Source organism: Xiphias gladius, chromosome 21, assembly GCF_016859285.1.
Source record: "Xiphias gladius isolate SHS-SW01 ecotype Sanya breed wild chromosome 21, ASM1685928v1, whole genome shotgun sequence".
NCBI lineage: Eukaryota > Metazoa > Chordata > Actinopteri > Istiophoriformes > Xiphiidae > Xiphias > Xiphias gladius.
The window spans coordinates 12,417,751-12,445,376 of NC_053420.1; the positions used below are offsets into that span (position 1 = coordinate 12,417,751).

General features: G+C 41.9%; 3 protein-coding genes across 7 annotated transcripts; 1 reads left to right on the forward strand and 2 right to left on the reverse strand.

The window, feature by feature from the left end:
* Nucleotides 1–83: 83 nt before the first annotated feature.
* tespa1 (thymocyte expressed, positive selection associated 1) lies at nucleotides 84–9,438 on the reverse strand. Of its 2 annotated transcripts, none has more exons than XM_040159462.1 (12): nucleotides 9,335–9,438; nucleotides 8,138–8,344; nucleotides 7,684–7,726; nucleotides 6,615–6,655; nucleotides 6,208–6,261; nucleotides 5,380–5,419; nucleotides 4,835–4,885; nucleotides 4,551–4,646; nucleotides 4,086–4,294; nucleotides 2,741–3,954; nucleotides 1,808–1,892; nucleotides 84–1,154 (listed from the first exon to the last, which is right to left on the reverse strand). In XM_040159462.1, the coding sequence occupies exons 2-12, from the start codon at nucleotides 8,271–8,273 to the stop codon at nucleotides 1,063–1,065; spliced, it is 2,061 nt and encodes a 686-aa protein (XP_040015396.1). In that variant the 5' UTR covers nucleotides 8,274–8,344; nucleotides 9,335–9,438; the 3' UTR covers nucleotides 84–1,062. The 2 variants fall into 2 exon arrangements, with proteins under 2 accessions (XP_040015396.1, XP_040015395.1); XM_040159461.1 differs by having other exon boundaries at nucleotides 9,134–9,438.
* A 3,381-nt stretch (nucleotides 9,439–12,819) lies between these two features.
* On the forward strand, nucleotides 12,820–21,963 carry sp1 (sp1 transcription factor). 2 transcript variants are annotated; one of them, XM_040158811.1, is made up of 6 exons: nucleotides 12,820–12,903; nucleotides 13,544–13,617; nucleotides 15,842–17,258; nucleotides 18,729–18,870; nucleotides 19,297–19,487; nucleotides 19,975–21,963. In XM_040158811.1, exons 1-6 carry the CDS (start codon nucleotides 12,897–12,899, stop codon nucleotides 20,280–20,282), a joined length of 2,139 nt encoding a protein of 712 aa, XP_040014745.1. In that variant the 5' UTR covers nucleotides 12,820–12,896; the 3' UTR covers nucleotides 20,283–21,963. The 2 variants fall into 2 exon arrangements, with proteins under 2 accessions (XP_040014745.1, XP_040014746.1); XM_040158812.1 differs by having other exon boundaries at nucleotides 12,895–12,990.
* Nucleotides 21,964–22,064: 101 nt separating this feature from the next.
* LOC120807117 (cell division cycle-associated protein 7-like) lies at nucleotides 22,065–27,579 on the reverse strand. Of its 3 annotated transcripts, none has more exons than XM_040158816.1 (9): nucleotides 27,444–27,579; nucleotides 27,261–27,347; nucleotides 26,564–26,926; nucleotides 25,866–25,961; nucleotides 25,478–25,630; nucleotides 25,102–25,245; nucleotides 24,579–24,728; nucleotides 22,517–22,653; nucleotides 22,065–22,208 (listed from the first exon to the last, which is right to left on the reverse strand). In XM_040158816.1, the coding sequence occupies exons 1-9, from the start codon at nucleotides 27,444–27,446 to the stop codon at nucleotides 22,166–22,168; spliced, it is 1,176 nt and encodes a 391-aa protein (XP_040014750.1). In that variant the 5' UTR covers nucleotides 27,447–27,579; the 3' UTR covers nucleotides 22,065–22,165. The 3 variants fall into 3 exon arrangements, 2 of the variants coding, with proteins under 2 accessions (XP_040014750.1, XP_040014751.1); XM_040158817.1 differs by lacking the exon at nucleotides 22,065–22,208 and adding an exon at nucleotides 23,663–23,717 and having other exon boundaries at nucleotides 22,540–22,653; XR_005709783.1 differs by lacking the exon at nucleotides 22,065–22,208 and adding an exon at nucleotides 23,663–23,720 and having other exon boundaries at nucleotides 22,597–22,653.
* Nucleotides 27,580–27,626: the final 47 nt, after the last annotated feature.

Below are 27,626 nucleotides of genomic sequence, written 5' to 3' on the forward strand. Positions count from 1 at the left end.
TGTGGAGTTTCAAAGTTATAAACTAAAGAATGTTTAAGTGTTTTTTATGCCAGTATTGTTTCATTTTTAATTTGAAACCGTGATTTTGTTTTTTGTTTTCTGTCAGTGTGACTATGATTCCTGTAATGACATTTGAAAACAGATGATTTTCCAGATATTATCAGACTGCTTGTTTTCCTGGTGTAAGGTTTCATTACCAGCTTTCTTACTGTAGTTGTGTATCTGTTAATATATTGCCTTGCACTCTGCTGAACTAAGTGTTGAAAATATTAAGCAGTTTGCACTACTTGAAAAGATAATGTCCTTTGCACAACGTGGGCTGACCACGTTTCTGTACATCAACCCTGTCTGGTGTCAAGTGTAGCAGCGTGTTTGATGTAACACTGACCTCAGTTTCTCCGGAAAGGCAGATCTGCGTATTGGTTCTCCGATTATCGAAATAAGGAAGTTAACTGCTGGTTTTTAGTGAATTTTAGGTGCTGACACAATTGACATCGCTGCTGATGTTATTAAGTTTGAGATAGACATATTTGTCATAGTACAAAATGTCCAATTTAAAACAAAAAAAAATAGTTAAACTGTCACTGAAGTGTGAGCTCCATGTGAAATTGACTTTGTTTCCAATAAAAGATTTTCTGTACATTTACTGCAAACTGTTGTAATAAATTGAACCTGCTGTAATTCCAGATTTACTAACCATTCTATTCAAATATATTGCACACAGTATTCATCAAAGCTTTTCAACAACTTTATGTTTACTTATTTACAATATTCTGTATTGAGTATATGCAATGGGGGGGGGGTGAATGTTCTGTATGTCCCAAACCATTCCTAATGGAAAGAAAGCGTCTTTTTTTCTCCTCTGAAAGCTTCGCATGTGTATCAGTCTCTTACAGAACCATGACATTTTAATCTTTTGGGCCTGTTTGACTGCAGGCCCTCGCTTGGACGCACTTTCCAAATCATGAGTTGTAGAAACTGAAATTTTCAGTGCAGGGTAAAGTCCACAGGTGAGAAAATACTCCTTTGAACGTCGTGTTACATGGAGCTCTGTGTTTCCTGTCATCTACCATGTCTGTCTGTTGAGGGACTGACTTCTTCGTCTGCATAGCCGCTGCTGTCTGACTGCATGCTGTCGCCCCGGACAACTTCACCTAGACAAGGACACAAACACAGTCAGCTAACAACTCCAGGCACTATATACCATTGTACAGATGCAGCTGCCGTCTGACCTGAATACATACACAAAGGCACATTCGGTATGTTCCCAGTGACAAATACACCTGCAAAGTAACCTGCATAAACTTGTGCCACTCAGTTAGAAACCTCCCTTACCTGATAAATTCATTTCCACGCTCACAACATACACCCTTTTCTACATAAATCTGTCTAAACTATTCAATTCCTCATGTCAAGCTAGGGCCAAAGTGAAATATTCAAGTTAAGTAAGAAATTTTATGCTCACAAAAATCTGTATTTCTACAAACAACCTTGTGTAAAACCCTCAGGGAAAGTGTGCAGCACTCTGGTAACAGTAGCTGTTACAGTGTAAACTGACAACATGCTTTTCTTCACTCGACTTCGCTTCTTATTGTTTAAACAGGCTGCTTTTGCTGTGAATTTGACAGACACACAAACCGCCGACCGGTGTGTTAAAAACAGCTATTTTGAAATTATGACAAGTCATGTTTCTGTAAAACCTCGAATACAGCAAACCAAAGTTACAGTTGTAACGACCGACTTCGACCTTCTATGTTCATGCAGAAAATGTCAGTCACACACAAAGAAAATATTAACTATACTGTACCTTTGCATTGATGTTTCGTGGACAACAGTGAAGTTGTTGTTCTTGTATCTGACTGCACAAAATCTTCCTCTCCTGCACTATGCACCTATTGAGAAGAAAAGTATAAAGCATATTTTATACACTGTACGTCTGCTTTGACTCTTGAATATTTAGGAAACAATATCAAGAAAATCTGTAAACCATTCGGCCTGAACAATACGTTGTTTTATCATCATCACATTTTACACTTTTATGTAATCACAAAGGATGCTATGTGATCATCTACACTAGGCCCATCGTGGTACACTATGTAAACCTGTTTACTGAGAGTATATCAGAGGTTCAGTGGTATCAGTTGTTAATTTTTTCCTTTTTAATATTAAAGGTAAATGGTCCAATCCATCTGATAAATAACATACCGTTATTTAGCCTGATCTCATTACATTTTGTTTACTGGTTTTGAAAATCGTGCTTTGCTTGCTTGACGGATGAAGCGAGATCATTCTGAGAACTTAAAAACGATAGAACAAACTGTTGAAAAAAGAAAATTGGGATTTAATAAAAATGTGGTGGCGCAATAACAGGCACTGAGTTGACAGCGCTTTGCAACTGTTGGCACAACGCAGGGCAACTTGATTAATTTATTTGACAGTTACCCATTAACACCACACCAGACAGCCATGTATGATGAGTCAGTAGCCAGAACCAAAACCCATCCACTGGGGAAAGAGTCTATGACTAGGATGGTAGTTTGAACTGAACAATATCAATATGAGTTGTCCATTTTCTCCTAAAGAGTAAGTAAATTTTGTAATTATATCTGGAAAAATTGCGTATTTTTCCTTTAAACCATCGCAATTTGTGAAAACAAAAATATTTCAAGGTTTTTTTTTTCCACCTGTGTTCAGCCTTACATCCCTGTACATGTACAGTACTGTTGTTTCATTACTGTACCTCCTCCATCTCAAAAGAGTTGACCTGTTGTAGGTTATTGGGGAAGTGCTCCAGGCCCTGATGCATCGGTGGATTCAGGTACCGGCTTTTCCCCTCGTTAAATGACTCCTCACGTGTCTGGGCAGGCGGCACAGCCGAAGTTTGACTGGAATCTGCTGCGTTCAAGGAACAGGAACAAGTATCACCCCCCTCCCAGCCAGTCACAGTGATGCAGTAATGGGTATAGCTGCCATTGGAGGCCAGGACAGGAAGTGATCTGCCAGCCTGCCTGTTTTCTCCCGAACAGGCAACATGACCTGTGTGGGAGTCCTCATCAGGCTCAGAGATAGAGGTTTGTTTATGGGGTTTATATGATCCAGGACATGATCTATCTGTGCTTTCTGTCTCAGAGGAGATAAGAGGTAAGGTATTTGTTTTTGGACTGTGTGTGCATTGACAGCAGAACAGTGCCTGGTGTATGCTCTCGACTATCTGCGGGCAGATTACATCATATGTAACCTTGGCAACAGGCTTTGGCTCAGCTGTACTTGTGTCACTTTGAGTCGAACATGAGTCCTGCTCTGCCTGACATGAAAGAAACCGATGATCTGTTTCTATCACAGTTTCTCCTGATAATGATGATGCTAGAGATGTTCTTATACTGTGAGTGCTGCTGTCAGGGTCTGTTGGTTGGACGCTGTTTTCATCAGTATTATCTCTTTGTTTACTGCTCTGCATCTCCTTATGACAGATTTTATTTTCAACCTGAACAATGTCTATGTTCATTGCAGTATGCTGTGTTTGCTCTTCTTTCCCAGTGTTCCAGGATCTATCATCATCCATGACAAGTCTAACATCCACAGCTGAATTACTCCTATTATATTCCCCCAAATCCAGTTTCTTGGAAGCCCCATTCTTGAATTTCACCAGGACTATATCCACAACATCAGTGAGGCTGGACTTTTTACTGGGTGAGGGCTGAGGAGAGGTGGAGTCTGAACCTCGAGGAGAGCCTGTGTAGAGGCACATCTTGGACACGGTGTCCTTCAGCCTCTCCACCGGAGAACGCGGCTCACTGCGAACGCTGCTCCTAAAGCGTTCGATCCTCTCCACGGGAGACGAGAAGGTAAACTCTGGCGTGGCCAGTTTCTGAAGTGGGGTGCGGGACACGTGGGAGTAGAGGGAGTAAAAAGCATTGGCCATTGCTGTGAGCACCTGGACTTGCCTGAAACGACCTGTGGGAAGTATAAAATCTAAATTAATTCAAGAAATATGGATCTAATTTACTACATCTCAGAATTATTTCACCTTATCATATGACAACGATAGCTGACAGCAGAGTGACTTAGTAAATCCATAGTCTTACTAGCAAGAGAGAGGCTGGGGTCCTCCTCTCGTATCCGCCGTAGCTGTGAGTCCAGGAAGAGGCGGAAGTTGATGCCCTGAGCCTGAGAGGGGAAGGTGAAGAAGCGAGGAGGGATGCGAACAGTGACCTGTGGCTCGTCGCAGCCGAAACCCAGCTCATACAACGTCTCCTCTGCATCTTCAGTACACATCTGCAGGACCTCTGAAACACTAGTATATGTGTGAGAGTAGGGAGAGAAAATGTTGTGTTCAAGCATGTAGGGCACTTATGAAAAAAAGATACAAAGCACTTTACATAATAATGAAACATGGGAATAGAAGACAATAGAATAAAGAGGATAAATATTGTATGTACTGTATAATTCAGGTAAAAGTAAGGAAAAGAAAAATGTTAAGAGCAAAGAGCCTGGTTATCAGTCTGCATACCTACAGAGTAATGAGTCTTTTGAAAGTGTTGCAGCCTCACCTTGATGTAGTTTTACAGGTGGAGGAGGAGAGGCAGCTGGAGGCCATGCTGTGGCCCAGGTTCATTGACGGCAGACATAGTCCAGGATGAGGGGTGCTACAGACAAGTGAGAGTTACATTAAATTAGGTTAATAAAATAGTTACAAAATAGTTATGCCTCAGAATGTAATCAAAGTGGAGTCAGCTGAAAAGCAAACACAAAGCCTCACTTTGTTTTCGATTTACATTTCCAAAAATATGATGATCTGATCTGTTGACTTTGGTGGAAGAGGTTGGCTACTGACCTGCTGGTGAGTCTGCTGTGTCGTCGTATCGGGGCAGGATGCTGTGGTGGGCTTCATGAGTGAGAAAAAGAAGAAAAAATAACAACAGTCCATTCTTTCAAGTTTTTTTACTGTGGATGTAGTAAATTCAGAAAGTCCCATGTCTTCACATATTCTTTCAAAACTAAAGAAGTGCATAAGATGGACCATATTTTAGCCTACATTCAAGTGAGTTCACACTTCTGAACCATTTCAATAGAAACAGTCTCAGTTTGCAGAGTTGTAACCAAGAAATGAAAAAAATCAGTGAGGAGACCTGTTCCTATTCCTCTAGTTCTGTCTAAAACATGAGAAACAGCTCATTTCTCTCCTAAGTAAATTGTGTTCTTGTGCGGAAAATAGGAGATGGAGTGAAAAATACGGAATGGCCTGTGTCAGTGTAATGATTAAAGCTAAATGGATTCATATAAAGTAATATTCACTAATTCAATAGTACTAGGGTCCTTCTTTCTTGTGGTTTGCTGTTCAATTTTCACTATTACTGTAACATTACAGTTGCTACTCACCCAGCTTCACTTGAAATTTCTCCATCATTTAACAGAGAAGCTGAAACAAAGGAATGAAAGAGGAATACAGCGTGTAGACATGCATCTGAATGCTGGCCTCACAGTTCATTTGCAAACCCCTGCCCATTCACATATTTGCCTGGGTGTATGCGTTGGGTGGGTTGCCCTGGTGAAATTTGGATTAACACCACAGCACTTCCAGGTGTGCATTCATTACCATCTTGCGCCCAGTCGTGTTGACAGAGGCTGCAGGTGTAATGCAAAACTTGAACCAGGATGTCACTCAAAGATGAATTTATAAGTCACGTTCAGTAAAGTTAAACTGATGCAGAGGGTGTAATATTACACAAAGTACCACTTATTTTGTGAGATAAATCAATGTTTTGACCTTGCAATAAGAACTTTCTTTTCTAATGCAAACACTGCGTGTGTGGCCCTGATGTGGTTTTATATTCCTAGGTGTAGTAACATTTCATATTTTAAAAAAAACAAAATCTTTCATGGATTATTAACTTTTGAGGTGTTAACAGAAAAGTACTCTCTACCCCACACTCTCACAAAAACCCTCCTCCTTGACAGAGATACAGTAACACCGTGTAGCAATGGAAGTTCCCTTGAGGTACTACGGTTGATATGCATAGATGGGTCAGTGTCACCGTCACTATTACAAAATGCAAGTGGGAACAAGTGGGAATAAAAAAACATTCATGATGCATACTTCATTTTCCTATAAGAACATTTCCTGCTTTGTTAGTTCCCTTTGTATGTGTGCCTGCTTGTGTGTACATGTGTGTGTGTGTGTGTGTGTGTGTGTGTGTGTGTACTTACCATCAGCACCAAGACTCAGGTCATCATCAGGGTTGTTGGCTTTGAGCACAGACTCTGAAGAGAGGACACACAGTCATTGATTTAAATGCCTTCACACATAGTACTGTACGTAAGTACAAGCTTCAGGTACTTGTACTTTACTTGAGTATTTCCATTCCATGCTACTTAATACGTCCCCTCCACTACAATTCAGAGGGATATATTGCACTTTTTATTCCACCATATTCATATGACAGCTTTATTTACTGGTTACTTTACACTTACATTTTTACACTCAGAAACGTTTATTGTAAACATTTGATTTGCATTTACTAAAACATTTAGTGACTAAAACATGTCTCAAAAATGACATATGGTAAATGACACATTGTTATTCATGAAAAGGCTTTATTTCAGCTCCTGCTCACCAAAACTCAGGTGGCCGGTGTTCTCTGAGCAGGCCTCTGACCTGTAAGACATATTCCAATATTTAACCCACAAATACACACACACACACACACACACACGCACACACACACGCACACACACGCACACACACACATATATGCGGTCAGTGTAATCTGCTGCATGTGTCTTCTATCATATAAGTGAATGCGTGTGCATACGATAGCAGCTTATCTACAGTAAACACTTCTGAGAAACACTCAGCTCTACTTTTTCTTAACAGCCTGCTGAAGTCTGTCAACTTCCTCTTGTAGAAAATGTTCCCGACACCTCCAAACCCGTCCGGTCATTTTCATGTCAAGTCCTCAGAACGCATAAACCATCACACTTCGCCCTTTACTGTACTATTTCTTTGTGTCAGGAGCCATTTTGATGCTGACACACTGTCTGTGGTACCTCACTGGCAGCTTCATTTTCAATGACCGATATAAGAGACATTAAATTATGTCTCTGTGTGCTCACCTCCTTCCCTCAGTCATTTTCATTACAGGAAAAGGGAACTGTTATCTCCCTCTAGTTATATCCTGATTTTACTCTTAACCACAAGGAAATCTTGAAAGAAGGCAAAGGGCTTAGGTTGTGTTCTTTCTTGGTGAAAGAGCCTCAGGGCAGGAAGACGCGGTGAAATGTGTGCATCTATATCCTGAGAGTAACCTTTTCAACATGTTCAACATTAGCTTAAAAAGCCGTCTGTATGCATGTCATGGCCTAGACAGCGATCTTTGAACACTGGCAGATCTCCTGAGGACACACTTTGCCAGTCCAGCCAAAGTCAGTTCAGCGTAGTCTTAAATTATGGACTTTAAGAAATAAAAGAAGCTTATTTTTCCATTGTAACCGTAAAATCTAAGGCTATTTTGTGGTGAAAACAATATTGTGGCTACCTTCCTGCGCCATCTTCCTGGAACAGCTGACCTCAGAGAGTTTCCACTTTCAACCTGCTGTTGTTTTGTAAAACCAGTTTCCTGACACTGTGTCCGTAATAGTCTGGGCTGAGAAAATATCATCAACGAGTAGAGTAAGCAGACTCACCCACAACCCAGGAGCCAGCTCTCAATCTTTCCTGTGAAGCATCCTGTGGAAATCATACATGTACAACACTTAGCTTTATGAGTAATCCTAGTTAAATAAACAACTCCGCAGCTTCTATTACTCTATGTCACAGTTTTTTAACAAACATTCATACTGTCTATTATAACTTTGGACATATTCTGCTTTCTGAAAAAGTGGAACCTCTGATTGGATTTAAGAAATCCTGTAAAATATGCTATTTCCAAAAGAAGAAGTCATCTAATTATTTGTCATTTGGGCAATTTCTTTAACTATATGTATTTGTAATAAAAAGAAAATTTACAGTGTTGATACACTGGTCATAAAAAGTCCCTCACTTCCTTCCTCGGGCTAGATTAATCATTTGTTACCCAAACTGTAGATACTGGACAGATCTGTGATCGGATCTCACACACACTCCCGAGTTTGCACTTGCCATCAGAGAAGACATCGTCGTCTGCTATAGAGGCAGATGGGAGGCTGCACAGCGGCCCTTCGGGGTCCAGAGTGGGCCACTGCCGGCTGCTGTTGATCCAGGCTCGCCGCCTCACTGTGGAGGACGGGCTCTCCATTGCCTCAGCTCACAGACAGCCGGGCGACATGGTGGGACTGGAGCTACAGAGACACGAGGACCGGGCCCGACCTGAAATACAGACAGTATGTCTTAGCTTGTCGCTGATGTTCGGTTCAAAAAGGCCGAGACCAATACCATCTTCGCATTGATGTCCATGATGGTTAGTATTTTGTCCTGGTGTATTTTGCCAAGATTTTTTGACATTTAACCTGTCATAGATTGTTACCAGGGTGCTGTGCTTCCTCATAAGCTGTGTTACTTGACAAGTTGGAAAACAACTTAGTGTGACATTAAAACTCTCCACTGACAGATTAATGGCATCGGTCTGCGTGGACTAGCAGCCACCACCACGACTGTAGTCTCCTCATTACTCATTTTAAGTGAACAAAACACGCTAAAACTCCTTTTCATACAGACATTTTACAATGGATGTCATTCACTGATGAGACACAAAACATAGACGCATTATGTTGAAAACACAAAACATGTACATGGGAATGAAAACCCTAGCGACAATAAAGTATCTGAGTGTAGAGCAGAGTGGACATAAAACATTTAAACAGTACTTGGATAGTAGCTGAAAAAGGTAAATGATGTAAAGGGGGGGGGGGGGGTTAAAACAGACACAAACACTGAGAGACAGATCTATGAAAATCCACTGACATAAAAACTTGCAAAGGATGAATATTATATCGTTGGAAGTAATGGCTAAGTAAAAGTCCTGATAACTGTAATTCTAATATTTGAGCCCAGTCAAACAACAGGTTGGTTCAGACAAATACAATTTTAAGTAGAAAACACGCGTCATGTATAGGATATAAACGATTTATACTGATTATGATTACGAAGAGAATGTACCTTTCTGAAAACACAGACGAAAGTTTCACCGATTTTCTTTCGTTTAGAAAAGTCCTCCGCTGTATAATACCATCCATATACATACGAAATAAGATCCTCTCCATGCCAACTGTCGAGTGGCGGTTTTTGGCGGACTGAAGCTGTGATGCTGTGAAAAGCAGACTAGCGAACGAGGCCGAGAGGAGAGAAAAGCTGCGTTACCTTCTCAGGGGCGCAGGTTTCAGTTCTGCGTCGGTGGCGCTCTCGCTGTCTCTCTCTCTCTCTCTCTCTCTCTCTCTCTCTCCTCTCTCTCTCTCGTTTCCTGTTGTCGAAGGCTGAGTTTTCTGAAACTTCGCTGCAGGTCTTCAGCAAACTCGTCCAGCGCTGCTCCGGTACCCCCCCCCCCCCTCCAGTGGCGCGATTCCGAGCTTCGGGCAATTTGCTCCGAAGCCGTGGCAGCTGTGTGCCTGGTGGAAGCGGACGACCGCAGGGGGGGGGAGGTTCGAGCAGACTGTAGGAAGTGACTTTGCATCTCACCCGAGATACACGAGTTTTATCAGCGTGGGACGCAGCTGCGACACATCCTGCAAAAACAAGAGCTGTCAGACGTGAGACATGTTGCTGGAAATGTCAGACGTCAATTTGACTGCACATCAGAAATGATGGTAATCTTAATAAGAATAATGTACTTTATGAGATAGGCAAACTATGACCTCCCCGGTTACGTGAATTATAATTTTCAAAAAAAAAAAAAAACCCTATTCATTTTTTGTATTCACAGTCCATTCAGTGCCCTGTTTTCATGAACCTGCAACATCTGGATTCGGGGTATCTCCTTTACAACATGTAATTATCTCGTCTTATTTAATGTAACCCCCCCCAGAAACATTAAAATCATCTGACTGAAACCCTGCCGCCCTCCTTGGGCTCCATCACACACCCTGCGGCTGGCGATCACTCCTCTGCTGCTTTTGTATGTCAAGCAGTTGATACACCGTAAACTTTCAGACGAACGTCTCACTGCCTCTTTCTAATAAGTCACCCTTTATACGGGGTTTATCGGTTGGAACCAACGGGTTTATTAATGGTCAATAAATCGTCAAGCCTATAGAGATCAGTTAAAAGTCACCCATAATAGCTGCTTTGGGGGTTGGCTGGCATTTGCCTCCCTGAAGTTCAGCATGAAGATTGTAGATTTTTGCTTGAGCATTTCTGTGTTATGCTATTTTTCGGCCTCCACTTCACCACGTTTCAAAAGGGAATTACAGCACTTTTTATTCCGCCACGCATTTGACAGTTGTAGTTACTGGTTAGTTTGCAGGTTAAGACTGTAAACGCAAAACCTGTGGGGAGCATCATGGATTCGACTACCCGGTGGTAAACGAAGTGGTTGAAAATCTGCTGCACCTTGTCATAATATGGTTACATACTAATCCATGGATAATAATGCAATGATATAATATGTAATAATGTAATACTAACATGGACCATTCTGCTGCATGATGACTACTTTTACTTTTAATACTTTTACCACATTTTGCTGATAATCAGTCAGTCAAACACAGACCCTCCGGTCAGCTGAGAGTAAATGGAGCATTTCTGATGGTTCCCCAAAGACCAGCACTCAGTCCTCCACACTTAACACTCCTACTCTGCTACCATTCAGAGAGGAAATGTTATATACTTTTAAATAAAATATTCTTTTTTTTTACTCCACTGTACTCATATGGCAGCTTTATTTACTAGTTACTCCACAAACGATGAGCTTATCAGCTATGATGCACTGTTACAGGTAAGAACTGTCCAACAGAATTATAGAACAATTAAAATGAGCTCTTTCTTTGACCAGCTACTACTACTAATACAGTAGAAGGCTACCAATCAACCACTGTTATGATATTTAATAGTGCCACCGTCACATGGGCCCTTTTTCTGAATTACGAGATTTGTTAATAATACTAAACTTGAGTGACCTTTTCAGTGCAGGACTTGCAATGGAGCATCTTCAGATTGTAACATTGCTGCTTTTACTTAACTCAGGAAGTGCAGCAGAGGAGGGATGCCTCTTCCAGGGACACGCATAAATAAATGATCTGAATGAATCCCCCCCCCACACTGTTAAAGGAAGTTAGAGCATGGTACACTGGGATCCAAGGACTCTATGATTGAACATTATACTGTTAGTCCGGACTGTGTAGTGGCGGTGTTGGGAATGAAGAGGATTAATCGCTTGAGGAGAAACAGACTTGAGGAAACGGATCAGATCGATCGACTGCAGACAGGGTTGGGTGGACGCAGGCCTGGCCTGAGGACGGACTCCACCCTCCGTCCTGTTTACATGGACACATGTGCTGCCTCACTGACAGCCCCCTCACACATCCCAATAATAAAAGCCCTCCCACAAGCGAGACATTTTCTCCTCCCAGCGCGGTTACAGCCAGTGTGTGACTGTGTTGGGGTCTCCTCTCCTCCACCCTGGGCGACTCCTCCCGCCTCCCCGCTGTTTCCCAACCCACAAGGCGCCACCAGGGAGTGGCCAGTGGCCACGGAGGCAAGACTTAAATACCCAGTCCGCCTTCCTCCTTCCTCACCTCCGTGTTCAGAGCAAGAGACGAGGCTCTCTCTCCTTTCACGGCTGAATGATAAAACAATATCGCAGATTAAGCAAAGGGAAATGTCAATATTTATGCGAACGTGTTCACTCACGGCGCCTTTTAAGCGGAAGACAGATAACCCAACGTCAATCATACTCAGGGCTACAGCCTACCTTGCTAGGTCCTGCCCCATTCTCCGCCTTTGGCGCGATGACATTGGCTGCTAGATACTCGTAGGCAGAAACAACGTTTTCCATTGGAGAAGAGCAGCAATCCTTCACAAGACGCTCTCAGAGGGGTGTGTTTCTTTTAACTATGGGGATGGTGCGATGATACCGCAATTTAAAAAAAACAAAACTTTTAATGAGAATGTTTTTTTTTAAATATACATTTTGTAATCATAACACACGTCTTCAGGGAATGTAGTATAATATAGAAGAGGAGTTAGAAATCGAAAGAAAAAACATATCACAGTCACCAGGTGCCAAAAGAAATAAGATGAATTTGAAACACAACACACGTCCCGTCGTTTTATACTACCACTGAATGTGATGTGGTTTGGGCATGTTGTTTACCTCTCTGACTGGCAGAATTTCTGACTAGCGTTACCTCATTACTTCTGAATAAAATGTGTTTAAGTCTAATCGTCAGTACACCTAAAACGATTAATTGATTGGTCGAATGACAGAAAATCAATCAACAACAACTATTTTGAGAATTGACTAATGATTTTAGTCCTCTTTTTTTAAAGGCAAAAACATCAACTGTTTGCTGTTTATATCTTCTCAATTGTGAGAATTGGATGCTTTTCTTTTCCGCATCGTTTTTAATCTGGTTGGTGTTATAACTACCTTCTCAAAGTTTTGAGTCCAGTTTTGAGTACATCAGTCGCAGGTATTAACCTCAACTGGATATCAACTTGAAACGTCTGAAAATGCTAAATCAAAGCCAAAATGAGCTACTTATTTTGACAGTCTATAATGTTAACGTTTGATATGAAACTGTACTGTAAAAGGGCCGTTTGCTGGTCGATGGGCGTGCACAGCGACGCTGGCGGGCTGCACGCGTGAGTAAATCGAACGAACCCGTGTTTTTCTCCTTCATAGCGGGCGGCCCGTCAAGTTAGTGTGAAGTTGTGAAAAGTTGTCAACCAGAGAAAAGAGCAGAGAAACTCCTCCCGTCTTCAAATTATGAGCAGTAAGTGAACTTTTTAAAGTCAGTGGCGTGTTGTGAACCAAGCATTGAGTTAACACTTCGAAGTCAAATCAAAGTACAGTGTTTTAAGTGCGCTCACTGTTGTAAATGTGATGTTTTATTGTTTTCCAGCTAGCGTCTGAAGCAGTTTAAAAGTACCAGCTACTTAACTGCTAATTGACGGTACTTAGCTAACAACATTTAGCCAGCCAAGAAAAGCTGGCTAACTGGTTAACATTAACGTAACTTTTGTTTTTTAATGACACTGCCTGCTTACACAACAGTTTAACTTAGTCCAGTTTCCTTGAGCTAGCTAAGTAGTTATGTTAAGTAGTGCAACTGAAACTCTTTAGCTAATACTTAGCACTTTTTCTTAACACTAGTTGTTGTGGTGAGTTCGTGTTAGCTTAGCTAACAGGCTAGCTGGCCCTTCGGGCACTTGTGGCATGGATTTCCTTGCATTTCTTTGCTGCATTTCTTAACGTTAACTACAGAAAAGTTTAGTTTTGCGAGGTCAGCCATGCGTATATTGTGGGATTTTCCCTCGTTGGTGGGTGCAACGTTAACTTAGTTCAATAGGCTGCTGATTCAAAGTGACAAGCTACTTTTCTGAGGACTGATCTTACAAACTCTTCTTCCGCAGATCAGCAACAGGGTGAAATGGCCGCTGTGGGGAGCGGTGGAGGCTTCAGTCAAAAGAGAAACACAAACTCTCAAGTAGGTTAATTGGACGTATTCACTTTCGCTATTGCCAAATCAGGTGATGGACTTTAGTTATGCTGCCCAGTCAAACTCATTGAACGACATATTTATTTCCTTTTTGTTTGATTGGGTCTGTAACTCATCTATGTCGGGACCTGTACGGGGTTGTTGATTTTTCTCTCCAGAGCACATGTCACTGGGGTGGGGAATGGGCAGGTAAATTTCGCCCACACGGGGTGTTCCCGTCAAACCCCGGCACTTCGTGTGCATTTCGCTCGGCCCATTTGGCTGGCCTTGGAGGGGGTGGCTAGAGGAGTGTGTCAGTTTATAGGGCAAAATAAAGTGTGGGAGGGAGATGGGTGGGTTTGGGGGGAGGGGAAGCCGAGCCCGCCGCTGCTCTGGAAAAATTGTGGTCCCTCCCATACTCTCCCACCCTGCTTCCCCCCGGGGCGACTTCACACTCCAGCCCACTCTCGTGAATTGCTGGAAAGAGAATTTCATGACAAAAAAGTGTTTATTATTATGAATGGAGTTTTGGGAGTGTTGCATTTTTAGATTTTACAAAGCAAGTCAGACAGTTTATTTTACATTTTTAAATCAGAATCTAAACCCATCACGTGATTTGCAATACAGTTTATTTTAAAGTCAATTTATTATATATTTAAAGTTTCCTTTTGCTATTTCAGTCCAGGCTCCTAAAGTTAAATTTTTAAATCAATTCCTAAAACCCTCTTTTATTTTGTCCTAGTTTTATCAGGTCCACTTTGAATTATGGATATTTTACTATAGCTATGTCCTTGCTTTTGATGAGTTTTTTTATAACTTGTATGATTATCCTGCTTTATTTATCTTAATAAAATTTCCTCAGCTGTTTTTCTTTCTAAGCACTTTGTAAGTTTGCTTATCTCATGAATTATTGTTAGCATAAATATATTGGTATTATTATTTACTTTTATCAGAATTAGAAAAACGTTACTGATCCCCATAGAGAAACTGCTTTGTTACAATTGCACAACACGCAGTTAGGAAAGAGGACGTAAATAAGTAAAAAAGTAAAAACAACTATAAAATAGTAATAATAAGAAATTCACAGTAAATGAATAGAAAAAATGTACAAATGCAAATGTACAAAAAGTGATGTGCGAGGTAGAATCACCAGGCCTCTTTAAAACAAGCATACAGCAGGTCCAGGGTCCCATCTCCTCTGGTAATGCAGTCCACAAACTGAGTGAAAGTGGGAAGAGTCTTGTCCAGTTGAAGTCCTGCAGAGATCACAAAGAAAGTCCTGGGGTGCCGAGTCTGGAGTCTTGCAGTAACCGAGTGGGTGACGTAACACGCGGATGCCGGGTTAGTGGAGGGAGGATGTAAACAAAAACCAAGACTGTATGGACATAACCCCACAGCTAACAGTTCAACGTCTGGGCTTAAGAACATTCAATCCTGTCCACGCAAATCATCTGAAAGCTGTCGATGGTAGCGATGGGCTCCATAGTATTTACCTGTAGTCTTTGTTTGCGAAACACACAACTCTACACTCACAGAAGTCGCTCCAATTCCTCACTAGAGCCACTAGCTCATCCATCTTATTGTCCAGTGAACTCAAATTACCCACGATGATAGAAGGGAGATACTTTCTTCTCCATCAGTCTCTGTTGTCTGGATCCACCTCTCTTCCCTCGTCACTTTGTTCCTCCCCTGCATCCTCATTGTGTCGTCCTCCTGATTTCTGCAGGGATATCCGTTGTTCTGGTCGCCATACCAACCGGCTTTAACACGATCAGCTGGTCCCTGGTGTAAACAATGCAACCACGGAGTTGCTGCGCAACGGTAGCGCAGCTGAATGATAGCATTAAAAGAGAGCTGAATGAAAAGTAATTCCACAGTGAAAAAAAAAAAGACCAGACCTCTCTCTGCTAGCATGTTTAGAGAGGACGCAGCTTAAATAAGTTACGAGTAAAAGTTTAAGCAAGTATTACAAAAGAAGACAGCTAAAAAGTTGTAAAAATAAGAAACGAACCAGAGCAACTGAAGCAGACTGCACGCATGGTCGTTGCGTGCACAGACTGAAAAAAATTGTATTCCTCTTTAGTATACAAATTGAAACTGCTTCAGTAAGTTTAAAATTGCTTAAAATTTTTGTCTCAACTTCAGCATTAGCATGTATGGTAGATAGTTACATTGTATTTTTACTTTCTTTTAATTTTCTCTTCTCTTTTCCTTTCATTTATTCTCTTTCTAGGACTCACAGCAACCATCTCCTCTCGCCCTGTTGGCAGCCACATGCAGTCGCATTGACACCCCAGGAGAGAACGATTCAGCCACAGACCAACAACAAAACCAGCAGCAACAGCTTGACCTAAACCAGGGTGTTTTCACCTCCAGTGCCAACGGCTGGCAGGTTATCCCTCTCAGCAGCCAAGCGTCCGCAGGCACTAACACAGTCACCACTGACACTTCAGGGGTGATGACAGGAGTAGACCCAGGCAAGAGCAGACAGGTGCTGTCACCACCAGCAGCTGCCGCGAGCACTCAGGGACAGCAGCAGCAGCCACAGCAGTATGTAGTAGCTCAGGCTCCATCGATGCAGGGTCAGCAGGTGCTTACCACCATATCAGGTGTGGTGCCCAACATTCAGTACCAGGTTATTCCCCAGTTTCAGACAGTAGATGGCCAGCCACTGCAGTTCGCACACACTCAGCAGGACTCTGCTGTACCTGCTGCAGCAGGACCAGGGCAACAGTTTCAGATAGTGTCCTCTCCTAATGGCCAGCAGCTCATAGCTGCAACCAACAGAGCTGGTCCAGCAGGAAACATCATAACGATGCCCAGTCTCCTTCAGGGAGCCATCCCCATACAAAATATAAGCTTAGGCAATGGAGTGTTACAAAACCAGCCCCAGTTCCTGGCAAATATGCCCGTGTCACTAAATGGAAACATCACTTTGTTGCCTGTCAGTACTGGAACAAGTGGTACAGGAGAGGCAAATGGTGGAGGGGATACAGGGGGAAACCAGCTTATACAACAGCAATCGCAACAGCCGGTGTCTTCCAACAGCGGGGCAAGTTACATGACAAGTGTATCCACTGTCACCACGCAGACCTCCTCTTCCTATGGAATGACCCAAACACAGAACACTAATGGAGCAGTGACAGGGACATTCCAGCAGAACACAGCATCTTCCCTGGGGGTCCCGATCCAACCAGACAACAGAGATGGGCAGCAGCCACAGCAGATCCTTCTCCAGCCTCAGCAAGTTATCCAAGGTGGAGCACCCCTCCAGACCATTCAGGCTGGTACTGTCACGACCGCAGGCGGTCAGGTATTTGCGGCTCCGACACTCAGCCAGGAAGGGCTTCAAAATCTTCAAATTATGCCAAACACAGGCCCCATCCTCCTGCGCACTGTAGGCCCAAATGGCCAGGTGAGCTGGCAGACCATTCAGATCCAGAGTCCGGCGGGAGCACAGATCACGCTGGCCCCAGTGCAGTCTCTCCCCCAACTCGGCCAGGCTCAGGGAGCTGCTGCAGCTGGAGGAGTATCTGTCAACACAGTGCAAATCCCAGGCATCCAGACCATAAATCTCAACACACTTGGAGGCTCCGGGTTACAGATGCACCAGCTGCAGGGTGTTCCCATCACCATCGCCAGCACAGCAGGTCAGTCACTCTTATTTGTAGTAAATGGTTTGTATGTTATTTGACTTTGCCATTTGTAGTCATTACTTTTCAGAAGTGTTCTTTCCATTTATTTTGGCTTGGATCAAAATAGCAGAGGCTGTGATTAACCTTTTTAATTAACCTGTAATTGTGGTTAGATTTGTTATTTTAGACAAGACGGATAAGTTCAGCTATTGTATTTGTATAGCAGTAGACCGACTGACTGTTGGGCTGAGTAAATATTTTAAGTAGTATAGAAAATTAATTTTAATTACTTTGTTTTTTTCCCTAGATTTTTGTTCTGAAATTCAAACTATCTTGTATCTCTGGATTTGATCTCTTGGTCTTTGTGCCAAATGCACTATACTGGTTTAACCAGTTCAGCTGGCCTGGTGTTTCCCTGAGCTCTTTCCCGCACTGCATGTGTTTGTTTTCATGTTTAAATTTTTTCTTTTTTCCTTTTCTCGGTGACATTGCATCTGTTCAGATGATGGTCACGTTACAAAGTTGTGAGTTGGCCTCAGCTTTTTTGTCATTGTAAGGATGTTACTTGACCCCTCCCGTCTTATACGAACCTTTTATCGTGTCCAAACCCTTCTTCAGTTCAGTCACTGGCAATCCCTCCCATCATATTTATTTGATTTCTAGTCTACTTTTTTATCAAATACTAACATTTGTGAGAAATAATTGTATTTGTCATCCTAGTTATGAAATCATGTACTTCTGATCAGCTACGTATGTAGCAGGCTTTGTTTGGACTACAGCAGCATTGAATGGCAGATTTTTTTTCTTTTTCTTTTTTTCTTTCTTTTCTTTTTCTTTTTCTTTTTTTTTATATGCATCAGTGTCAACGCCGACATTAAACTAACATTTACTTAAGCACTGTAGTTAAAGCCTTTACGGCTCAGGCTATCTTGGATTTGACTGTATTTTCACGTTTTACTTCTAATATATCAAATTCAAATAGTACATCTTACCAGTACTTTTAGCTGCTAGTCAAACCTTTCTGAAAACCCTGGAATTAGTATTACTGGATTTTAAGCATTGTTGAATAAACATATTTTAAATACCCCTAAGTGAGAAAATATCAGAAAGTAATAGGTCCAATTCACTGCAAAAAATTACGGTGGATCTTATCAGAAATTACCTAGATCTTTTAGTTGCAGGCCGTAGGCACTATACAGTTGAGGCTAGCACACATTTATATTGTGAGCTTTTTATAAAAGCTCTAATTAGATTTAAATTTAGCATCTGAGTGTTGACATTTTAACAGGTTCTTAAATACAGGCGAGCTGTAATCTCTCTGATGAATGGATTTTCCTGCAGGAAAAATTGCTGAAAGACTTTATGTATGAATGAAATAGTTGGTGTGTTCTGACCTGGATAAACGAAATGTGTATAAACCAAAAAGATCTCAGACCAGTGTATTAATTATCTTTCACTTGAATATTTCCTCCTCCATCACTACAGGAGAGCAGGCGTTACATACAGGCGGAGAAAGTTTGGATGATAGCACAGCTATGGATGAGGAGGATATAAGCCCACCACCTCAAGGTCGACGTAACCGGAGGGAAGCCTGTACCTGCCCCTTCTGCAAGGATGGAGAAGGACGGTATGTCACTGAAGCATATTATAACTGCTTTCTTGGCCAAATATCATGTCTGTGTTGTACCTGTTTAGAAGATTTAATTTGGCTTCTTAATTGTTTTCAGAATGTAACTTCTTTTATCACGTCATTCTGATATTCTTACAATATGGTGTTGTAGTTCATTGTCATTAAAGAGCTTTATGATTAATGTTCGTACTTAAAGGGAAAGCAGTTTATTAGAATTGCTGTCCAGAGCTACAAAAATAAACCAGAATTTTTATTAAGAAAATCTTAGGGAAAGATCAAGTTATTTTACTTTTGACATTATTACGAGAAAAACGCTTTTTTCCATTCCACCTGATTGTACAGTCTCCTCACAGAGAAGCCTCAGAATATCACATGGAAAGATCACTATCTCTCTAGCTCTGATGTGTTTTTTACATCAAACAGTGACCCAACTAAAAAGAAGCAGCACATTTGTCACATCACTGGCTGTGGGAAGATCTACGGCAAGACATCCCACCTGAGGGCCCACCTCCGCTGGCACACAGGAGAGCGACCATTCGTCTGCAGCTGGTCTTTCTGTGGCAAACGATTCACCCGTTCAGACGAGCTTCAGCGCCATAAGAGGACGCACACAGGTACAAATGAAGTCTAGTTGCGTTGTGAGAAGGACATTGAATCGCTCACAACAACAAAGATGACACTAAGTCCACAATGTATTTTTACAAGTTGTTTTGTAAGGTTCTGGTGTTGTGCATGTTGGTTCACACGGAGCCATTGTTCCTGTTATTAGTAACAGCTATGATTTCGTCCTGACAAGTCAGCATCTGCTATGAAAAATCCCTATTGTGTACCTTAATGTAAAAGGAGTACAGCACAACTGTGTGCATATGTCAGCATGTGATAGATGCATGTTTTGCCATGACATCATGAGGGAATCATTTTTTTCAATGTGACTAACAATATTTAATCATACATCACCTTAATTATTATTTTCTATTGTAGTACAGTGCATTACTTCTTAATCAATGGACAATTTTAACAGTGTAGTCAGGGGTCTGTCATAGTCTGAGAGTGCCAGCTGCAGATATTTTACACTGATTTTTGTTACTCCTCCCTTTTCAGGTGAGAAAAAGTTTGTTTGCCCAGAGTGTCCCAAACGCTTTATGCGCAGCGATCACCTCTCAAAGCACGTCAAGACCCATTTGAACAAAAAAGCAGCAGCCGCCACCACCAGCAGCACCACAGTCTCAGCTGACGCTGCTTCCCCTGCAGCAGGCACAGAAGCCGGCACCGGAGCGGTGTCAGCCAATGACCAGCACACCATCGTTACCATGGAAACCTTATCTGCGGAGAGCATAGCTCGATTAGCTAGCAGTGGGATCAACATGATGCAGGTGGATCTTCACCAGATTAACGGCAACAGCTACTAAGGGCAGTGGGGGAGCAGGAGGATGGTCTTGATGGATGTTGCATTCGGACTTTTGGGGTTAAAAAGGGCACATCTGACTGCACACGCAGAACCTCTCAGAGGCGTTGGACAGGAGAGGTGGTCACAGATGCAACTCAACAGATGCTATTGAATTCGAAAACTGAGGCAGGACTGATTTCCATCTTTACATTTAGATACCTGTGGCATTTAAGGGTCAGAGGTGGATGAGTTGGATTAAAATGTTAGATTAGAGAAGTCATCATGAAATGTTATCTCCCCTGAATGGAAATGGCACTACACTAACATTTGTCCCACACAAAGACTCAATCTTACTTGACGGTAGGATTGCAATAAAGACCAGCACACTTGATGTTGAATTGGTAGCTAGTAATATTCTCTCTACAAGCTTCTTTAGTAAAGAGATGACACTACTAAGTCAGACTCTCACACTTTTGTCCAAGGCTCTGAGCTTTGCTACTCGTCCCTCTTCATCTCAGGTGTTTCCTGCCCTCTCAAACTGGGCTGCTGTATCAGGCATGCCCCTCAGGCTGACTGGCCCACATCAGCCCATAACGCTCAATTCCCCCCTAAAACTGAAATTCTGACGATCTTGAGCAGCAAATATGTGCTTCTCAGATTTCTGTGTTCTGGGAGAACTGGATGTGTTCACAAACTAGCAACCCCAGTTTCATAGGAATAATATGCAAAGTGTTTTAAGGTGTACCGTTTAGAAGAGGGCTGGAATACATGAGGTCACGACCAGGTCAGAGCCAGAAGCATTAATCAGTGTGAGGATGTAGGTGTGTCAGGGCACTGAAATCCTGACAATAACTCTTTAACCTCTTATGTAGGTGCACACATTCAAGCCATCATGCTTTGATATGTTTATCATAGCAAAAAAAATGATTTTTTTTTTTATGTACATATATATATTTTTGGTAAAGGCTACAGAAATCCTTAGCATAGGCAACATCATCTTACATGATTACAAAAATGCCTTTCAGTTGTATGAACCTCTCATGCACAATCAATGTTGATCTTATGTTATTACTTTTATATATATATGTAGATGAAATGTGTAAACTTGAGAGCCTTTCTGTCATAGAATAATGTATTCTATACAGTCCAGATCTTCCCAGTACTTCTTTTTCTGTGGTACACTTATCTGAGACTTTGCCTTGCATTTATGTCCGTTTCTATTTTCTTTCCTTTGAAAAAGTATGTTTAGTCACATCTGGTCATAGTGAAGTATTTTGCAATAATGTCCAGACAGCATAAATATGTAAGCTCAAAACCAAAGGTTCATACTCATTTTATAAGAAAAACTAGGAAATCCTTCTTTGGTCCACAAACTTTCTAATCATTTTTACTCTTGATATGCATATGTTAAAGTTCTAACTGGAAAAGATCCAGCTTGAGGCAAACCTCGGACACACATCCCTTTGTTGTTCAAATAAATAAGTTGCAAAACGTATTAAGGTGACCTAGTGCTTGCTTCAGTTTTTCTGAAAAGATGTGCTTCTCACCACTGTTTTCTGCTTCATTTGACATAACTAAATTGTAACTTGTGTACAGTATGTTTAAAAACTATCCTTTGAACTGTGTAGACTAAGTTCATCAGACAAGTGCTCTTACTTTTTTTTTTTTTTTGCCCAGTTTTAAATAAGGGATTTTATATTGTGTGTATACAACTACTGCAAAAGCCAACAGCTGGATTAAAATCATGAATATAGTTTGTCTCATTTCTTTCCAAATTTGTGTCTCAATCTGACAAGTTGAACAATCAGCTGCCCAAAAATACTTTATTTGTTTAAAATCACAGGTTGTGTTATGTTCTACTAGAACTAAAAACAGTTTGAACAATCGGTCCCCGTACTGTTGAAATCACATCTCTACATCGTCCTCACTCTTCAGTTTGTTACGGAGGCTGTAAAGAGAGAAACAACGGATTTTAGATATTTTGTCAGGTTATTACACTTTAGTTTAGCAGCATTATAACCAGGCTTGTGCTACATCTTATTTGGTACAATCCCTGGCCCGAATGAATAAATAAGACCTTTTTGCAAGGACCCACCCTGGACCACTTTGTTGCACCTGGAGGATCTCCATGTAAATATACATATTTTCCAATGTAAAAAAAAGGGATTATTTAAATTCTTTGTTCCTGTTTAAATTGTCAGCAATCTGAGAACACCTTAATTTATCAGATAAAAGTTTTATGTTGCAGTACCCCACCTGGTGAGGTAGGAGTGGACGTCAGAGAAGCCGTGGTATTGAGCCAGGGGGAACAGGATGCCAGTTGGGCAGCGGCCATCACGTTGGCGGCAGAAGCTGCAGTTGCAAATGCCTCGACAGGGAGGGCACTTCCACTCCTGAAAAAAAAAATTACCAAGTAGTTAAACTGGGGTTTCTGCGGTGTTCACCAAATTAAATTTAAGACCTTTTCAGTAGGAAAAAAAAAAAAAAAAAAGTAAACGTAATAGTTATTTCACGGTCATACCGTTCAAAGAATGACAGAAAAACAATAAGGCATATAATTAAGTACACACATTTTTTAAAATTTTATATCAATTCTTATTAATATAATTAGTCAATTAACGTGACCTGGACCCATGTATTGGGCCCAGGGGCCTGAGAGGTCAGTGGACCCCTTGCCCAGAGACTCAGTATGAAGTGACTGTTGACAATTATCGTTTGAACGCCACAGAGCTCGGTTAAAAGACTACAAAGACAGGCACGACTATCCCAAAGAGACACAAAATGACCACAACACGCGCAACTTTAAGTTTGGGTCTCCTATATAGGATTGGTGGGGGGCCTTTTACTTGTCTATGCCCAGGGGCCCATTGTCTCATAATCCATACCTGGACTCAGATAAGTGGCAGAAAACTGATGGATGAATTAACCATTTAAAAAGTAAACAAATTTATCAATTTAAAACTTTTGCTGAAATCTCTGAGTCAATGAGCTTCCTAGCTACTGTCCTTACTGCCTACGGAAGACTGAGAAGACATATTCAAGACTTTTAAGGCCTTGTTAGAGGGAACTGAATTTAAAGCTTTTTAAGACTTTTCAGGATGTGCAGATGCCGTGTTAAACACAAAAACAAACAGGATTTAGCTTTACAGTACAAGTGCTGCTACTTGGAGATGTTTTCCCAAGGATTGCTTAATAAAACATATGCATTTAATCAGTTGGCAGATGCTTTTGTCCAAAGTGACGTACAAATTTTTGTTTTCTCAGTCAGCTTCCTGTTTTCCTGTATTCCTGTTTTTGTTTGGGCTCGTCTCACTTGTTTGAAGTGAGTAGGGTTTGGTTGGAAAATGGTGAAGTCACAAACTTTTTTTTTTTTTCACTAATCAGGATTTAGCATCTACTTACAGTCGCTGGTGATGGTGGCATGATGGCTGTTTGATGATGTTGCTGCCAAACAGTCCTACTGAAGCAGAATGAGTTTTTGAATGATAAACTCCAAACAAAGGATGCCTTCAAAAGTTGAATTTTTATTGTTGCTCATTTAGTCATTGGTATTGAATGTTACTGAGAAAAACTTGATATTTGAAACGAGAGAGGATCCCACAAGCATCATGAGGAAACATGAGCATTAGATCATGTTACATGAACACAGGATCTATTTTGTGTGTTCTGGTTGCAGAGTTATTAATATCTGTAAGGATATTTTAGTCCATCAGCAGAAGTTGTCACGCTTGGGTAACAAAGTGGTTAAGTCACACACCATGTACAGTTTCAACAACGTGTCCGGATCTCACCCTATGTATCTGCTCCGTCTCCCCACTGCCAAAAGTATGTAACAAAAGCGAAAAAAGCCAGAAAAAAAGTTTTCAAGCCAAAAGAAGCTGGCGGGTTTACATTCTGCTCCAGTCTACCAAGTGTGAGCTCAGTTTGGCCAAACTGAAAGACTGAAGATTCACATTGAAAAGCAAGAAATCAGTTATGGTTCTACTGGTTTTAATATAAATTCTCAGGGAAAGGCCTAATACGTTATCAGGCCCAAGTCCGGAGAAACAGTATTGTGATCCCATAAGATCCAACCTTTAAAGTCAAGTCTCAAACTGCATGAAAAGAGGAAGTGTACTGCAGTCTTCAGACCTCGTTTTAAGTGATCATATCACTATACATGTTTTCACCCGACCTTTATATATAAACTGTGTTTGTAACCCCTGGCCTCACAATCTCTCTACACTTTGCTAATGAGCTATGCAGACCTCAACACTTGGTAAAAGTAAATACTGATACAGTGCATCTGGAGTGTGTGTTGGTGTATCAGCAGCCTGACCGGATCGAGCAGCGCCTTCTTGACGTCCTCTCCATATCTGTTCCTCAGGCACGGCCCACAGAACTGACCCTGAATCCCACGACAGTCCTCACTACGGCAGCACGTCTTGGTGTCAACAGTTTTCTGGCGGCACTGGTGACACGTCGAGCCCTGAAAATACACAAGGAAACGTCAACAACAGAGATGGCGGAACGGTACACAGACAGTTTTATTACACTTTAGAACGTCTCCTGTCAAATCCCACCATCTATATATTCTGTCATGCAGAGGGGGAACGCGATTTTTAGGCTTCAGTAATGGAGAGATTGCCACCTGCTGGTGACACGGTGACTTCCTCAGCTTTTCTTAAAATATCAGTGCTCCGAACCAAAGCTGCCACAGTGATTTAAGTCAGCGGTCCCTGGGATCACTGATTTGGCTTTAAACTAACCAGATAACGGCACAAGTCTCTCAATATATATTATATCATTCTCATACATCTCACTGAAAAAGAGCTGCAGGTAGGGTCTGGCTGTGAACTCACTGTGGCCCTGTTGTAGACTTTATCAGTCATGTTGTCTGCGACCAGCTGGAGCTCATCCTCTGTGATGTCATCGACAGGACGGATAAAGTGAGGTTTGCACTGATTAGGCCGCGGGTTGCCACGGCGCTGTGGCGCTCGGCGTACCTGAAAATGAGAGGCGAAAAAAGTATGATATCTATAGCTTGAGGTTTGTACATATAAACCGGCAAGATACAGTTAGCTAAACACAGACCTATGCAAAGCCTAACACGTTTTTATCTCTCCCCATCATACATTGCACAAATACAAAATGGATGAGAAAAAAAATTAGGTGCAGGTGCTCCCAGTCCTTTTCTGGAATTTTTTTACCTGGTCCTTGATAAATGACAGAACTGACCTCCAGCAGCTCCTCCTCTAAGCTGAGCTCAAGTTCTTCCTCCTGGGGGGCCGAAGGATCCTCACTTCCCCCCATCGAGCGGGTCTGTCTGCGGGACGGCCGCTCTGGGTTCCTCCTGGACTCTCCTCGGGCTGCACCAGAGCGTGGTGGACGCTGCAGGTGGGGTTGGATAAAATCACTACAGTACATGGGTCTGCCAAGAAATACTGATATGAGAGCTTTACTGACTGAATTAGGAAGAGAAATTTGTTAGCCTCATATGTTGAATCAACTTTTTTTTTTTACTGTAGACTTTTAGCAAAATATGGGGTGGGGGTCTACACCTCTGCTCACTTTTTGTCATATTAAATATTACAAATCTCCCATTTTCCCATCATCTTCTACTCACAGAGCTTCTCTCTTTTGTCTTCTGTTTGCCTGCTTGTTTTTTCAATAAACCCGCGCCCCCTGGCATTTTCTGCAGGTCTGCCATCAGCTGAGCCAGCTGTTAGAAAACAGAGAAGATTAAAAAGCATTAAAGACATAGCAGCCGACAAACATCTCGAGTCATTGGGGAAATATGATAGCACTTGAACTTAAAAGTATTTTCGCTCTACACCGGTAAAACAAGTTCCTGCCCTTAATTTGTACAGTTTCGGCTATTGGCTGTCCACGGCAGTCTTTACATCTTAATGTGAAGATCTGAGGCAATTTCCCATCAAGGGGGCCACTGGTGTAAAAGTTGACTTGTCTTTTTTTTCCATTTTGTCAAGTCAAATCTAAAGTCATGACATTCATGCCTCAAGTCTGACTCAAGTAAAAGTGTCAGAAATGTGTCCCGCATCAACAAAAGCATCTCCTGTAAGCAAACGGAGTGAGGGAGTAAGTTGAGCAACAGATCTCTCTGTGCAGTAACATGTAATGAATTTACAGTGGGTCTGAAACGTAATTTTGTCGGGGACCCCGATGATGTTTTTCCAAATCAACCTGGGTATTCTAGGGCACTAGATCGGGAACCTGATCTTTCAATACACCCTCTTTGTTACATCAATCTGCCCGTTTCCAAATACTACCAAAGTGTACGCGGTTTCTGCGTTTCTGGTTTACCATTGCTTTGTTGGCCTTGATGTTCTGCTCTCTCTTGGCCAGGAAAGAATCCAACACATCTTCTGCTGAATCAGATCCAGGCTCCTCGCAGTGCGATGGCCGAGCCACTGCTGTCTCTTCATCCTCAAACTTAACACGTCTCTCCTTCTTTGCCTGACTGGTCTTTCCCGCCGCTCTCTCTTCCGTCCTCTCCTCTTCCTCCGCTGCCTCCTCATCGTCTTTGGACTGCTGGGTAGAGGGAGTGGAGCGGAGTACCACCCTCAGCCTGAAGGGCTTGGCACCAGCAGCTGGTTTAGATGTGGCTTCCTGCTTCTTGGGGGAAAGGTCAGGCTGGGCTTCATCTTCATCCTCAAAATTTGAATCCTGGTGGATATAGAGGAGATTTCTCATTTAGCTGGTGACACAACTCTTAGCGTTACACCATAGTTTTCACAGCAGAACTGATCCGTTCTTGCCTTGTTATGGCGGAAAAATAAAAAGCAGGGTCTCTCAGCTGCATTGATGTGACAATGGATGTGCTACCCATGACAAATCATTACAGGGTAGTATTCATGATTTGGCAGCGTTATATCATAAAAACAACCCAACTAAATGCCCATTAAACTTGAGTCTGAGTCTCACTGTTTCCCTCTCATGTTGAATGCTGTATCTATGGATGTGTAGGTCCCAACTGAAGCCAAAAAAAAAAAAAAAGTACCTTATCGCTTAGTTCCGTGTCAGAAAACCCGTAAAATGTTACATCACTTTCAGAGTCCTCCGCAAACACATCAACCAATCCTCCTGCCTGAAGACAGACACATCAACAAAATGAGGTTAAAACATTATGTTGCTGTGTATTGAATATTTAGCATAACAAATAAGAAATACAACATTACTTTACCATTTTATTAGCGTAGACTGTGGTCGACAGTTAGCTTCCGAGTTTCGGTTTCGGCCCGCCCGCCCTAAGGTACCTGTCCAATTATTCTGATTGCAAATTGGATGCGCTTGTTTTCAACATTAGGCTAGCGCACAGGGCGCCGAATTAGCATGTTTCAATATCGTTTTTTTAAACTCCGCCCTC

What these genes read in the sequence shown, in the direction of transcription:
- tespa1 (XM_040159462.1), bottom strand. Translation starts at nt 8,273, where the DNA reads ATGGAGAGCCCGTCCTCCACAGTGAGGCGGCGAGCCTGGATCAACAGC. An exon ending in AGCTGGCTCCTGGGTTGTGG is followed by an intron (nt 6,656 to 7,683) that starts GTGAGTCTGCTT and finishes TATGTCTTACAG; the next exon opens with GTCAGAGGCCTGCTCAGAGA. An exon ending in CCCCAGCCTCTCTCTTGCTA is followed by an intron (nt 3,955 to 4,085) that starts GTAAGACTATGG and finishes TACTTCCCACAG; the next exon opens with GTCGTTTCAGGCAAGTCCAG.
- sp1 (XM_040158811.1), top strand. An exon ending in CACCATCGCCAGCACAGCAG is followed by an intron (nt 17,259 to 18,728) that starts GTCAGTCACTCT and finishes CCATCACTACAG; the next exon opens with GAGAGCAGGCGTTACATACA. An exon ending in TGCAAGGATGGAGAAGGACG is followed by an intron (nt 18,871 to 19,296) that starts GTATGTCACTGA and finishes TACATCAAACAG; the next exon opens with TGACCCAACTAAAAAGAAGC.
- LOC120807117 (XM_040158816.1), bottom strand. An exon ending in TAGAGGAGGAGCTGCTGGAG is followed by an intron (nt 25,246 to 25,477) that starts GTCAGTTCTGTC and finishes TCTCATTTTCAG; the next exon opens with GTACGCCGAGCGCCACAGCG. An exon ending in GTCCACTCCTACCTCACCAG is followed by an intron (nt 22,209 to 22,516) that starts GTGGGGTACTGC and finishes CTCTCTTTACAG; the next exon opens with CCTCCGTAACAAACTGAAGA.